Source organism: Coregonus lavaretus (assembly GCF_964263955.1).
Source record: "Coregonus lavaretus genome assembly, chromosome: 10".
NCBI classification, from domain to species: domain Eukaryota; kingdom Metazoa; phylum Chordata; class Actinopteri; order Salmoniformes; family Salmonidae; genus Coregonus; species Coregonus lavaretus.
This window is the reverse complement of record NC_139997.1, coordinates 34,166,998-34,181,015: the sequence shown is the minus strand read 5'-3', so window position 1 is coordinate 34,181,015 and position 14,018 is coordinate 34,166,998. Positions and strand designations below refer to the sequence as shown.

Below are 14,018 nucleotides of genomic sequence, written 5' to 3'. Positions count from 1 at the left end.
TACTCACCTCGAACTGGACAAAGAGTTTTTCTTTAACGAGTGGGACGCGTAGGATTTACTAATGCTATCTGACCAGGCACAAATCCCCGTCATTCGCATGAAAAAGAGACGCCGATCCGGGTGCCTTGTGAGAATTCATCGGCGAGTGGGTAACCCGCCTCTACCATCTGTCCTATTGGCCAACGCGCAATCATTGGAGAATAAACTGGATGAGTTCTGTTCGACACTATCCTACCAACAGGACATTAAAAACTGTAATATCTTATGTTTCACAGAGTCGTCATGGACGACATGGATAATATACAGTTGGCTGGGTTTTCCGTGCATCGGAAGACAGACCAGCTACCTCCGGTAAGACGAGGGGTGGTGGTCTGTGTATATTTGTTAATAACAGCTGGTGCGCAAAATCTAATATTAAAGAAGTCTTGAGGTTTCGCTCACCTGAGGTAGAGTACCTCATGATAAGCTGTAGACCACACTATTACTAAGAGAGTTTTCATCTGTATTTTTTGTAGCTGTCTATTTACCACCACAAACCGATGCTGGCACCAAAACCGCACTCAACGAGCTGTATAAGGCCATAAGCAAACAAGAAAATGTTCATCCAGAGGCGGGGCTCCTAGTGGCTGGGGACTTTAATGCAGGAAAACTTAAATCCGTTTTACCTCATTTCTACCAGCATGTCTGTAATACCTACATTTTTCAAGCAGACCACCATAGTCTCTGTGCCCAAGAATGCCAAGGTAACCTGCCTAAATGACTACCGACCTGTAGCACTCACGTCTGTAGCCATGAAGTGCTTTTTAAGGCTGGTCATGGCTCACATCAACACCATCATCCCAGAAACCCTAGACCCACTCCAATTCGCATACTGCCCCAACAGATCCACAGATGACGCAATCTTTATTGCACTCCACACTGCCCTTTCCCAGCTGGACAAAAGGAACACCTATGTGAGAATGTTGTTCATTGACTACAGCTCAGCGTTCAACACCATAGTGCCCTCAAAGCTCATCACTAAGCTAAGGACCCTGGGACTAAACACCTCCCTCTGCAACTGGATCCTGGACTTCCTGACAGGCCTCCCCAGGTGGTAAGGGTAGGCAACAACACATCTGCCACGCTGATCCTCAACACGAGGGCTCCTCAGGCGTGCGGTATCACCAACAAACTATCATTGTCCAAACACACCAAGACAGTCGTGAAGAGGGCACGACAATGCCTATTCCCCCTCAGGAGACTGAAAAGATTTGGCATGGGTCTTCAGATCCAGTTTGGCAACTGCTCGGCCTCCGACCGCAAGGCACTACAGAGGGTAGTGCATATGGCCCAGTACATCACTGGGGCAAAGCTTCCTGTCATCCAGGACCTCTATACCAGGTGGTGTCAGAGGAAGGCCCTATCTCCATCACAGTTTCATCAAAAATGGTGTCATATTGGCTTAGATGTGATGTTAAGAAGATGTGATGGTAAGAAGATTTGAATTTAACATTAGCATTGATCAATGCCTACCTACAACACAAACCAAAACGACGAGTGTAAATGATGTATACCAAAGTCGGATGCATACCAAATTTGGTTAGGGTTAAAAACCTCAAATCGAGTATGAAGAACTTTACTTCACTCTGTGATCAAACAAATAAACACAAGTTAGGTTGGTGTGTTTTAGCTGGCTATTGCCATTAGGAAAGTACTGTAGTGCTGTGAGAGAGGGGGTGCTGGACAACAACATTGGCCAGGAAATACGTGAGTCAGTTGTTAGATCTGGATTGGAAAACTGTGGGGAAAATCTGGAATCCCCCAAATGACGTGTATTCAATCTGACACCCACTCCTAAACAAGAGCCCTGTGATATGCACGAGTGTCAATCTAAAGTAGTTTAAGTATGCTTTGAAGGACAGGCTAAAGTACAAGAATAGCCAGAGGGGAGAGAGGTTTCCCTACAAATGTTTGCTCATGCCCAGACAGGCAAGACTAAGGATGCATTACCATTATACTGTATGGCTAGCTTCTGACGTCCTGATGCGGAGTACAGTACATTTGCATACAGCCTCTAACATACTGGATGCACACTGAAATGTACACAACATGTATAAACATTGGAAAAGGAGTGAGAAGAAAATGATTATATTGTTCGCTTATTAATTAAAGTTGCGGATTAATTAAATCCAAGCAAGCATTCAGAAGTATTCCAAAATCTGGATAAATCACTGTGGAATATTTTCTTGTGGGAGAAACTTGTTAAACTGATCTTAACCTACTATAAGTAACTTCCCAGATGAGTACAGTGTGTTTCTTTTGAGTTCAAAGAGCGGAAACAGGGGATTACGCAATTCTAAAAACTTAATTGACAAGAGGATATTTCTTATAAGGCAGGATCTTTGCTCCATTACCTTGCACCTGCATCGTCAGAATGCCTTATACTGATGTGACAACTGATAACCTGTTTCTAATGTTTCGTAACATATAATTGGTATCTGTGCAACATTTACCTCTGATTTTCTCCTGTGTCACTTGACTATAATGGTGGTTAGACCAAGCAAAGCAGTGCATGGGGTGGCTGATTCATATCTAGAAAATAGTTTTCTCTAGCCTGGGGACTGTCACGCAAGTTCATGGTTTCTTTCCACTGCTCATACTCATTGGCCTTTGTATTTTATTACAAGAGGGACATTGTGTGATATGGCCATAGCAGTTCTGAGTTTTCTCATAGAAATTGTAGCGTGAAAATAATAAAAGACCTAGCAGTCTAGGCAGACCAGATCAATGTCACACACCATATAATGTTCTTAAATAATTAGTTTAGTTATACCTTGTGGTATGCTAAATCAGTGTGCTGCATGTAGGAGATTGAAATGGGTGTGCCACAGGATTTCTTCATTGTTATTCTCTATCTATCTTATTATATTAGCCATTCCATTTGTTATGCTTTCATGTACCTTAATATAGATACACATTCTACTGCAAATGTTTGTCTGTGGAGATTGAATAGCTGTGTGATCAATTGTATACACTTGTCAGCAACGGGTGTAACTGAAATAGCAGAATCCACTAATTTGAAGGGGTGTCCACATACTTTTGGCCATGTAATGTGTCTGTTGGTTGTGTATTTGTTTAAGTGAATTGTTTGGTAATGTCGTCTGAGGTTTCATCAGAAATGGGTTCAAATTAACATCTCTGTTTCATAATGTTTCCACCATAAGTCCACCATAGTAAAAGCCAAAACAAAGAAATCACTAAAACTTGGAATTTATTTGAATATGCAAAGTGTACAAACATGTTTGGCCTACATTCAATACATTCATTTTTTCATCTTATTTAGGTTACAATTTAGTCAAGAAAAATATAAAATAATTTAGATACATAAATAGATATTTAAACAACAACTTCATGTTAGAAACAACTTTGTCATTTGCCTAAATTAATCATTGTTCACAGCTGCTGCTTAAACGTCTCATTATGGTCGATGATCTAACAAGGCAGGAAGTAGCTGTTTCCTAGCACACGGAGCTGTCTTCTGGTCCCCATGTTGTATTCAAACACGTAGGGGCCACTATAGAGGTAGGTGAAGCCTGTAAAACCATATAGGGTAGAGAGGTTAGCAACATGCCACACTGAGAACCTATCAATGCTCAAGAAAATCTAAAATAGGACTTAATAGGACTATTCAGGGGATTTTCTTATATTCAATGAAAACTTTAGAAGGTAGAAAATAATATGTTTTATATTTACTTCTCCTTGGCTTGTAATGCACAGTTGTGTGCTTAGATGCTGTATCACGCTCACCTCGGACTTGGAAGGCTGCAGTCACTTTGCTTGTCATGCCTGGGAACTGTTCATCCACACGCTTGGGGAAACCTCTGTCCATGCTTTTCATTTCCTCATCATAACTATGATAAAATAAATATTAGTGAGATTGTGATGCTCTTGACATCAATATCTAATGGCAACATACAATACATAGAAAAGTGACAATAAATTATATAGCTTGTAATGATAAACTAGACTCCACTAACCTGTAGTAGTAGTCGCCAACGAAGAACAAGGTCTTGCGAGAATCTTCATCGTACAGTGCGGCGTCAACTTTCTTCACAGTCCTGGGCAGACCCAAGCTCTTCAGGTTTCTGGGATACCCGGGGACGATGTCATAGCCATAGAGAGCCCAGACCTGACGATCTGCAGGGACAGTGACAGAGTATTACTGAGATATGACTCCAATTAAACAGGTTAATGTATTCACACAGTATTCATTACAGGCATATAGGGAGGCTAGTGCTGATATGGTTCTAGCCTCCACAGTTGTTGTCTAGACACCACGTGGAGACTACAGCCATACAAGGGCTAATTTGAGGCAATTGGTGACTCTGCAATACCTTTAAAGAGGAACACTCTGTCAGATAGAATGCTCTCATAAGCTGCATTGATGTTGTTGGGGAGTTCGGGCCAGAAAGTCTTGATGAGGTTCTGCTGTGGTTTGCTGCTCTGAGGGTAAATACGCCAGAAGAACCTGAAGATGGAGGGAGGACATCAGGACGTTAGAGCTCTGGATCACAGATTACACGGCAACCATTTTGTTTCTCTGGGAAACAGTGTCATTCATTGGCTGTGTCTGAGCTGTAGGTTACCATAAGTCACTGAACATCTGATCTAGGCTATATGATGTACTGTACCTGCCCTTGAAGAACATCTTCTCCCCACGCAGAGTGGTGACAGCATCCAGGACCAGGGTGGGGTCACAGGCATCAGGGGTGGAAGCGGGTGTAGGGTCGGGCTTATCTGGGTTAGGGTTAACATCTGGGTTTGGGCCTGGAGGACACAGATACTCATTAGTTCCAATTCCAATATTGGACAGTCTCATAAATGAGTTACTTGGAGATCAATAATATAACGTATTTTGCATGAGCCTTTTTGTTAGTCAGTCAAAAGAAGTGGAATACAGCAATATAAAGCTAAACCAAACAGGGCAGAAAGAGAAAAGATAATTCAATACTGACCGTATATGTACTGGATGCCGTTGACGTCATCACGAGGCAGAGAGAAGGTTCTGGGCTCTGTGTAGCTGTACACTGGGAACATCAGCGCTCCAGGGTCGCCGGAGTGGCTGAGACCCAGGGAATGGCCAAACTCATGGGCAGCCACCAAGAACAGGTTGTACCCTATATGATGAAAATACATCATTCTTCTACTATTTTGTGGCAATTTTCATGACATTTACATTTTAGCAGACGCTTTTAACAAGGGCACATCGATATATTTTTCACCAAGTCGGCTTGTGGATTCAAATCAGCAACCTTTCGGTTACTGGCCCAACGCTCTTAACCGCTAGGCTACCTGACACTTCACCCAAGATTGTCCTACAATTGAAACAGGGTAAATGTAGTAAATTAAGTCATGTTCCACATTTATTGTTGTGATAGAGGGTCTCACCTCTGGTTGAGCTGAAGGTGAAGTACTCGTCATCGTCAAAATGAGCATCTCCTCCAATGTCAGCGCCGGGGGCGAAGGCATGGGCCAGGGTGCCTTCAGGGCCATCGAAGGGGTAGAAATCACCATGATCTACACAGACAGGAGAAATAATAGTATGAGCCATCAGAGATGAGGTGGTCCTCTGTAGCTCAACTGGTAGAGCACGGCGCTTGTAACGCCAAGGTAGTGGGTTCGATCCCCGGGACCACCCATACACAAAAAATGTATGCACGCATGACTGTAAGTCGCTTTGGATAAAAGCGTCTGCTAAATGGCATATTATTATTATTATTATGAGGACAAATGCATAATGTATATAACAAAATGAATTATTAATGTTTGTTTCTCAAACCGATGCACTTACATGGGCCCAATGTAACACCCCAGAGGGTGACATAAGGCAAAATGACTCTAATAACACCCTTTCAACTCATCAAACTGTGTAAAGACAGATTACAGTGAGGGGGACAAGCAGTGTTATGATACTGATGCCATTGTGGATGTGTTTGTTTATGAGTGGTGTTGATGTTGGTTATGTAAGTGGTATGGGGCGGAGGGTGCCCCTCTGTTCAATGGCTTTTAGCCAGGGAATACTGTCATAATGTCTGAATATATCTGCACTGTGCTCTGACAGGAGGAATGTAAAGAGTGGATCCTCCACAGGTATCTCCCTCCCTCCCTTTCTAACCCTGCTACTCAAACATCCTGAGAGCCTTTTAAGTGTCTGTCTGTCTTTCATTTTTCAGTTTTGAAGACCAACTCCAGCCTCCCTAGCACCTCATTTATCACCTGATTTACCTCACAAAAGGTGCATTTTAGTAGCTGGTGCAGGGCTCCTAATGAAATGGCACAAGTTGGGGGTTGGGCCTTTCCTCTTTTACATTTACATTTACGTCATTTAGCAGACGCTCTTATCCAGAGCGACTTACAGTTAGTGCATACATTATTCTTTTTAGAATATTTTATTTTTATTTATTTATTTTTTCGCCATGCTCTACCAACTGAGCTACCTCCCTGCCGGCCATTCCCTCCCCTACCCTGGACGACGCTGGGCCAATTGTGCGCCGCCCCATTGGTCTCCCGGTTGCGGCCGGCTACAGCAGAGCCTGGATGGATGGGTTACTGAACCCATCCATCCAGGCAAGGGGGGAGGCCGATGATATCAGAGTGCACCGATCAAACCAGCTCATTTAATTGCCAACTCGTTGAATTTAGCAATTGTCTAAAAAAACACTATTTTGCTCAAAACATATTTTTTCACCCTTAAGTGTGTGTACTTTACTGTACTTTTTATACTTGGAATTATGTTTTTCCAACAGAGAAATTAATATATATATATATATATATATATATACATGGAGTGGATCTTTAAATGTGTGCATTCTTAGTGTACATGTACAGTATGACATGTTGGTGCATCAGACCTATGGTCTTGTACCAATATTATTGTTATAATAGCTTATTAGTAGCTTTGACAAACATATTCAGTAACCCATCCAAGTACTTCCATGTTACACTTTCTAAATATTTAAGGAATTCTGTTTCAGTAGGTCACATTAACATTGTGTTAGGTAAGATACAAGTTTCTTACTTCTGTTGCCGAAGGAGATCATGATGTCAGCGGTGCCGCTGTAGATACGGGTGAACCTCAGGGGGGAGACCTTGGCCCACACCTGTAGTGCTCTCTCTATGGAGTTGTCCACCTCAGCCACAGACATGTCAGGAGTGTAGTTCTCAATTCTGAAGAAGACAATAGACCAACAGTCAACATTAGAAAAATATTTCTCCATGTAGAAAAAGTTTTTTGGTTTGTTCAGCAAACCCTGACTTTGGCCTATCACTCATAGTGTCTCTGTGTATAATTTGATGTTTGCCAATACAAAACCTTTGATTGACACATTAATTTTTATTTTATTTTAGTCATTTAGCAGACACTCTTATGCAGAGCGACTTACAGTGGTGAGTGCAACAAACAGTTTGGTGTAGTTGAGTGTTTTTCTCAAAATGTAAAGACCACCTAATTGGTATTGCAACTAACTAAATGTTAACATTACAAACCCTACTTTTGCTAAGTATCAATTCACCATGGTCAACTTGTTTTTCTCACTCTTCTCACCTGTAAGTAAGCTGGTTTGTCTGCCACTTAAGGTTATCGAAGGTGGTGAATCGGCTGAGTTGGACGTCAGGTACCCCGCAGCGTGGCTTCTTCATCATCGTCACGGTCTCAGCGTCCAAGGTTCCTGTCACCTTGAGGCCAAAGAACCTCTGCATCTCGCTGACTTTCCTGCTCCGCTGGCTGGGCCCCCGTCTGAACATCGGACCCGTCTCCTCCGTCAGGTTAAAGAACCTCTTTAGGTACGTCTACAGAAAACACAGCAAGCATGAAGTTATAATGATAGTACATTATAGTGCCATTTACTACAGTTATGAATATAATCTCCTCTGGTATGTGTACAAGGCTCACACAGCAAGAATTCAATTACAGAATGACTTTATTGTGTTATGAGTATAGCAACTAACTAAGCAAGGATTTCAATAGTTCTTGCTCTTCAACACAACCAATTATAATATATATATATATCTTTTTTTTTCCCCCTTTATTTAACCAGGTAAGTCATTGAGAACACATTCGACCTGACTGATCCATATGAAGTAACATGAACACATCTGTTCCATCATAATATTTTCAGTTGTGAAACCCATAAAGACCCTCCTTCCAAAATATTTGACAAAAAGCATACCTCTGCTAGGGCTTCATCTTCTTCAGTAGGTGGCGATACTGGCAAAGAGTAAACCACTATTGCCAGGCTGACTAGTAGTAAGCACAGATTTAAAGTCTTCATGATGCTTCTTCCTTGAGAGCGTCTTGTTTGTGTGGTGTGTGGCCAGGGGTTGTCTTATATAGGCTTAAAGCCTGGGGAGTTGGGTAATGTCTCAGTGAGTAATCACTGTCAAAACCCTCATCATCAAACAAGAGGAAGGAAATCAAGGTAATGTAAAAGGTGATGACAGATCAGCAAACACATTTTCCATAACAAAGGAATTATGACAAAGACAAAAACACTGCCTTAATCTACTGTATTTACACATTGTCATATTTGTTATTTGTCACATAATCAAGTCATTGATTGATCGTTATGTTAATCATTTATGTCCCAATGGAAATATGTACTTTTTTTATCTAGATCTAACTGATCATTATGTACTATAAGTTGGAAAAAAGAATACTGCCAAAAATGTATTCAGACACAAAAAAAGCTTTAAATAATGCTTTAACAAGCTTTAAATATGCTGACATACCAATCTACAGTATTTGATATTTCACATTCTACATTATCACCAAGTGTGTGTGAATTTTTGTTGTTGTACTGGAATGTATCACTCCCTCAGAAAGGTGTGTTATTGCATGTATAAGAAAGAAGGATTATTTCGATCATCTAAAGTTCAGACAGGAAATGACACATATTTGTTTAATCATTTATTAGAAAAGATTACAATACATGCAATACATTAGTCTTGGCGTTAAGGTCTCTGCTCCTTCGTAGTATCTCCCCTGCAAACAACAATGAGTCGTTAGGATGTCACGAAATGGTCGCCTAAAGTCATCAGGACGTTGTGTCATGGTCCCCTGGAGGTTTTGTCTAGTTCCCTGTTGGTCCCAGGGATGTCCCCGGGGACGTTGTAGGAAGTTCTTGGGACTTTGTGTCATAGTTCCCTGGAGTTTTTTGTCTAGTTCTCGGTTTGTCCGGAGGACGTCACCTGATGGTCGCAAAGAAATGCCCCCCCCCCACCCCCATCCTAGTTTAGTAACACATTACCCCTTGTTACTGTTGCAAAGCCCATCAAGGCCCTGATTGGTGAACCACTGATCCAGTCACAGCTCTTTAAATCATATCAAATCAAATTGTATTGGTCACACACATATATTTAGCAGATGTTGTTGCGGGTGTAGCGAAATGCTTGTGTTCCTAGCTCCAACAGTGCAGTAGTATCTAACAATTCACAACAATACACACAAATTTTAAAGTAAAATAATGGAATTAAGAAATATATATTATAATATATTATAATGTCTGGGTGGTATTGACTAAAATACAGTAGACTACAGTATATACATAGGAAATGAGTAAAACAGTATGTAAACATTATTAAAGTGACTAGTATTCCATTTAAAGTGACCAGTGATTCCATGTCTATGTATATAGGGCAGCAGCCTCTAAGGTGCTGGGTTGAGCAACCGGGTGGTAGCCGGCTGGTGATGGCTATTTAACAATCTGATGGCCTTGAGATAGAAGCTGTTTTTCAGTCTCTCGGTCCCAGCTTTGATGCACCTGCACTGACCTCACCTTCTGGATGATAGCGGGGTGAACAGGCCATGGCTCTGGTGGTTGATGTCCTTGATTATCTTTTTGGCCTTCCTGTGACATCAGGTGTTGTAGGTGTCCTGGAGGGCAGGCAGTGTGCCCCTGGTGATACATTGGGCAGACCGCACCACCCTCTGGAGAGCCCTGCGGTTGCGGGCTGCAGTTGCCGTACCAGGCAGTGATTCATCCCGACAGGATGCTCTCAATTGTACATCTGTAAAAGTTTGTGAGGGTCTTAGGGGCCAAGACAAATTTCTTCAGCCTCCTGAGGTTGTAGAGGCGCTGTTGCGCCTTCTTCACCACCCTGTCTGTGTGGGTGGACCATTTTAGATTGTCAGGGATGTGTACGCCGAGGAACTTGAAGCTTTTCACCTTCTCCACTGCGACCTGTCGATGTGAATTGGTGCGTGCTCTCACTGTTGTCTCCTGAAGTCCACGATCAGCTCCTTCGTTTTGTTGAGGGAGAGGTTATTTTCCTGGCACCACTCCGCCAGGGCCCTCACCTTCTCCCTGTAGGCTGTCTCGTCATTGTTGTTAATCAGGCCTACCACTGTTGTGTCGTCTGCAAACTTGATGATTGAGTTGGCGGCGTGCGTGGCCACACAGTCATGGGTGAACAGGGACTACAGGAGGGGGCTGAGCACGCACCCTTGTGGGGCCCCTGTGTTGTGGATCAGCGTAGTGGAGGTGTTGTTTCCTACCTTCACTACCTGGGGGAGGCCCATCAGGGCCCCGAGCTTAATGATGAGCTTGGATGGTACTATGGTGTTGAAGTCTGAACTATAGTCAACGAACAACATTCTTACATGGATATTCCTCTTGTCCAGATGGGATAGGGCAGTGTGCAGTGCAATGGTGATTGCATCATCTGTGGCTCTATTGGGGCGGAATGCAAATTGAAGTGGGTCTAGGGTGTCAGGTAAGGTTGAGGTGATATGATCCTTAACTAGCCTCTCAAAGCACTTCATGATGACAGAAGTGAGTGCTACGGGGAAATAGTCATTTAGTTCAGTTACTTTTGCTTTCCTGGGTACAGTAACAATGGAAGCAAGTGGGGACAGCAGACTGGGATAAAGAAGAGATTGAATATGTCTGTAAACACTCCAGCCAGCTGGTCTGTGCATGCTCTGAGGATGCGGCTTGGTATGCGGTCTGGGCCGGCAGCCTTGCGAGGTTTAACACTCTTAAATGTCTTACTCACGTCGGCCACGGTGAATTAGAGCCCACAGTCCTTGGGAGCGGGCCGCGTCGGTGGCACTGTGTTATCCTCAAAGCGGGCGAAGAAGGTGTTTAGCTTGTCCGGGAGCAAGACGTCGGTGTCCGCGACGTGGCTGGTTTTCCCTTTGTAATCTGTGACTGTGTGTAGAGCCTGCCACATACATCTTGTGTCGTTGAATTGCGACTCCACTTTGTCTCTGTACTGATGTTTTGCCTGTTTGATTGCCTTACGGAGGGAATAATTACACTGTTTTGTATTCAACCATATTCCCAGTCACCTTGCCATGGTTAAATGCGGTGGTTCGTGCTTTCAGTTTTGCGTGAATGCTGCCATCTATCCACAGGTTTTGGTTTGGGTAGGTTTTAATAGTCACAGTAGGAACAACATCCCCCGTGTCCGTGTATACGTCAATGTTTTTCTCATAGGCAACCCGGAACATATCCCAGTCCGCATGATCAAAACAATCTTGAAGCATGGATTCTGATTGGTCAGACCAGCGTTTTAATTACCTTAGCACGGGTACTTCCTGTTTGAGTTTCTGCCTATATTAAGGGAGGAGCAAAATGGAGTCGTGATCTGATTTGCCGAAGGGAGAGCGGGGGAGGGCCTTGTAGCCATCCCAGAATGGGGAGTAGCAATGGTCGAGAGTTTTTGTAGCGCGAGTGCTACAGGCAAAATGTTGATAGAACTTCGGTAGCGTTTTCCTCAAATTTGCTTTGTTAAAAGTCCAGTAACGTTCCTTTTAGGGCAGTCATGGTATCGGCTTGAGGGGGAATATTACTATAACCGAAGATAATTCTCTTGGGAGGTAATACGGTCGACATTTGATTGTGAGACATTCTATGTCAGTATGAAGAAAAGGACTTGAGTTCCTGTACGTTATCACAATCACATGTTAATCATGAAACATACACCACCGCCTTTCTTCTTCCCGGATAGTTTTTTATTCCTGTCTGCGCGATGTACTGAGAACCCAGCTGGCTGTATGGACGGGGACAGTATATCCGGAGAGAGCCATGATTCCATGAAACAGAGTATGTTACAGTCCCTGATGTCTCTCTGGATGGAGATCCTCACCCTGAGCTCGTCTACTTTATTGTCCAAGGACTGAACATTAGTGAGTAAAATACTTTGAAGCGGTGGATGGTGTGCATGCCTCCTGAGTCGGACTAGAAGTCCAATCTGAATATCTCTTCTCCGCCGGCGGCATCTTGAAGCAGCCTCTGGGAAAAGTTAAATTGCCCTGGGGGGTACGAACAAAGGATCCAATTCTGGAAAGTTGTATTTCTGGTCATAACACTGGTGAGTTAGCGCCGCTCTGATGTCCAAAAGTTATTTGCGGCTGTATGTAATAACACAAAAAACGTTCTGGACTAATAATGGAAGAAATAACACAAAAAAACGAAATACTGCAAAGTTGCTTAGGAGCTAGAAGCAGAGCTGCCTTGTCTGTTGGCGCCATCTTCTTTGTCTATTGGCAATGCTAGAGACACCCACACAAACAGTGCTTTTAACATAGTGTTTTCAACTTAGATATTTGACACTTTGACATACATTATTACATTACGTATGTTTATTCATACAACCTCTTGGTTCACGGCATTCCGGTCTTCCTCCTACGCCACCATGTCTGTATCAATGACTGATTTCACCTGTAGGCCTATTCCTACACTTTGCACTTCAAAGTAAATCTCAGCTCTGTTAAAAATACACTGAAGACAAATGATTGTATTTATGATAATGATTCAGGAGTGACATTAAAATAGAATAATATGCACCACTAACATTTAGACAACTATACTGAAAACCCAAACTCAAATGGCTGAAATAAGTCAATTAAATCAATGAGAGATCAATCAGATTAACTGATAACTAAAATAGCAGTGCAGATGGTTTTCTTTTGCAGAGATGTATTATAGGTAAGGAATGTGTAGGGGACTTCTGAAATTCTACAGATTGTTTTGAAAAGTCAGTACAAAGTGATCATGTCAAATGTAATCACTTATTTAGCTGAACAGCATAACACATACCTTAAAACATCCATACCATTTCATGACTTTAATTATAATGGTTTGGGACACCTGGGACCATCACGTGACAAAACCTCCAGGGGACCATGACACAACGTCCCAAGAACGTTCAGGGGACCTTCATGGGACCATGACACATTGGCCCTAGAACGTCATAAAGACGTCCCCGGGACAAACCGGGAACTATGACAAGATCCCCCAGAGAACGTTCCCTTGGGACCATCACGCAAAGTCCTAACCACTAGTAAATAGAAAGTCCTGAGAACATCCTAAAAACGTCCTCACATGGTCCTGACATGGTCCTCCATGATGTCCTGGTAACTTACAGGGAACTACACAAAGGTCCCCTAGAGAACGTTCCTTTGAAACCATCACGTGACAGAAACCTCCAGGGGACCATGACACAACGTCCCAAGAACGTTCAGGGGACTTCCAGGGGGCCATTACACAATGTCCCAAGAATGTCCTAAAGACATCCCCAGGACAAACCTGGAACGGTCCCCCAGAGAACGTTCCCTTGGGACCATCACGCAACATCCTAAGGACTAGTAAAATGAAAGTCCTGAGAATGTCCTGACATTGTCCTCAGTGACGTCCTTAGAAGATACAGGGTACTAGAAAAAGGTCCCCCAGTGAATGTTTCCTTGTGACCATCATGCAACGTTCTTAGAATATTCTCAGAACATCAGTGGGATTACCGTCGCTCCAAAACCCTTAAGAGACTTAATTGGAACGTCGCCAAATGACCTCAAGATGTAGGCTATCAACACCTAATTTCATTTTTACGCTGTTGGCTTTCATTCATTGTTAGCTGGTATACAATCTAGCTGTGGGCAAGTACACTTATGTTTCAGTAAGCATCTGCAATCTTTGGGCAACGAGAGGAACTATCCTTCCCACATATGTCTCAATGGTCTCAGCAGGTGATGGTGACAGGCA

The 14,018-nt window shown here is 42.9% G+C and overlaps 1 protein-coding gene across 1 annotated transcript; it reads right to left on the bottom strand.

The window, feature by feature from the left end:
• Window positions 1-3,233: 3,233 nt before the first annotated feature.
• On the bottom strand, window positions 3,234-8,336 carry LOC311136037 (collagenase 3-like). Its single transcript, XM_084170102.1, has 10 exons — window positions 8,208-8,336; window positions 7,583-7,827; window positions 7,058-7,206; window positions 5,428-5,556; window positions 4,995-5,156; window positions 4,671-4,806; window positions 4,374-4,507; window positions 4,017-4,176; window positions 3,787-3,890; window positions 3,234-3,572 (listed from the first exon to the last, which is right to left on the bottom strand). The coding sequence occupies exons 1-10, from the start codon at window positions 8,307-8,309 to the stop codon at window positions 3,472-3,474; spliced, it is 1,422 nt and encodes a 473-aa protein (XP_084026228.1). The 5' UTR covers window positions 8,310-8,336; the 3' UTR covers window positions 3,234-3,471.
• Between the last annotated feature and the right edge of the window lie 5,682 nt (window positions 8,337-14,018).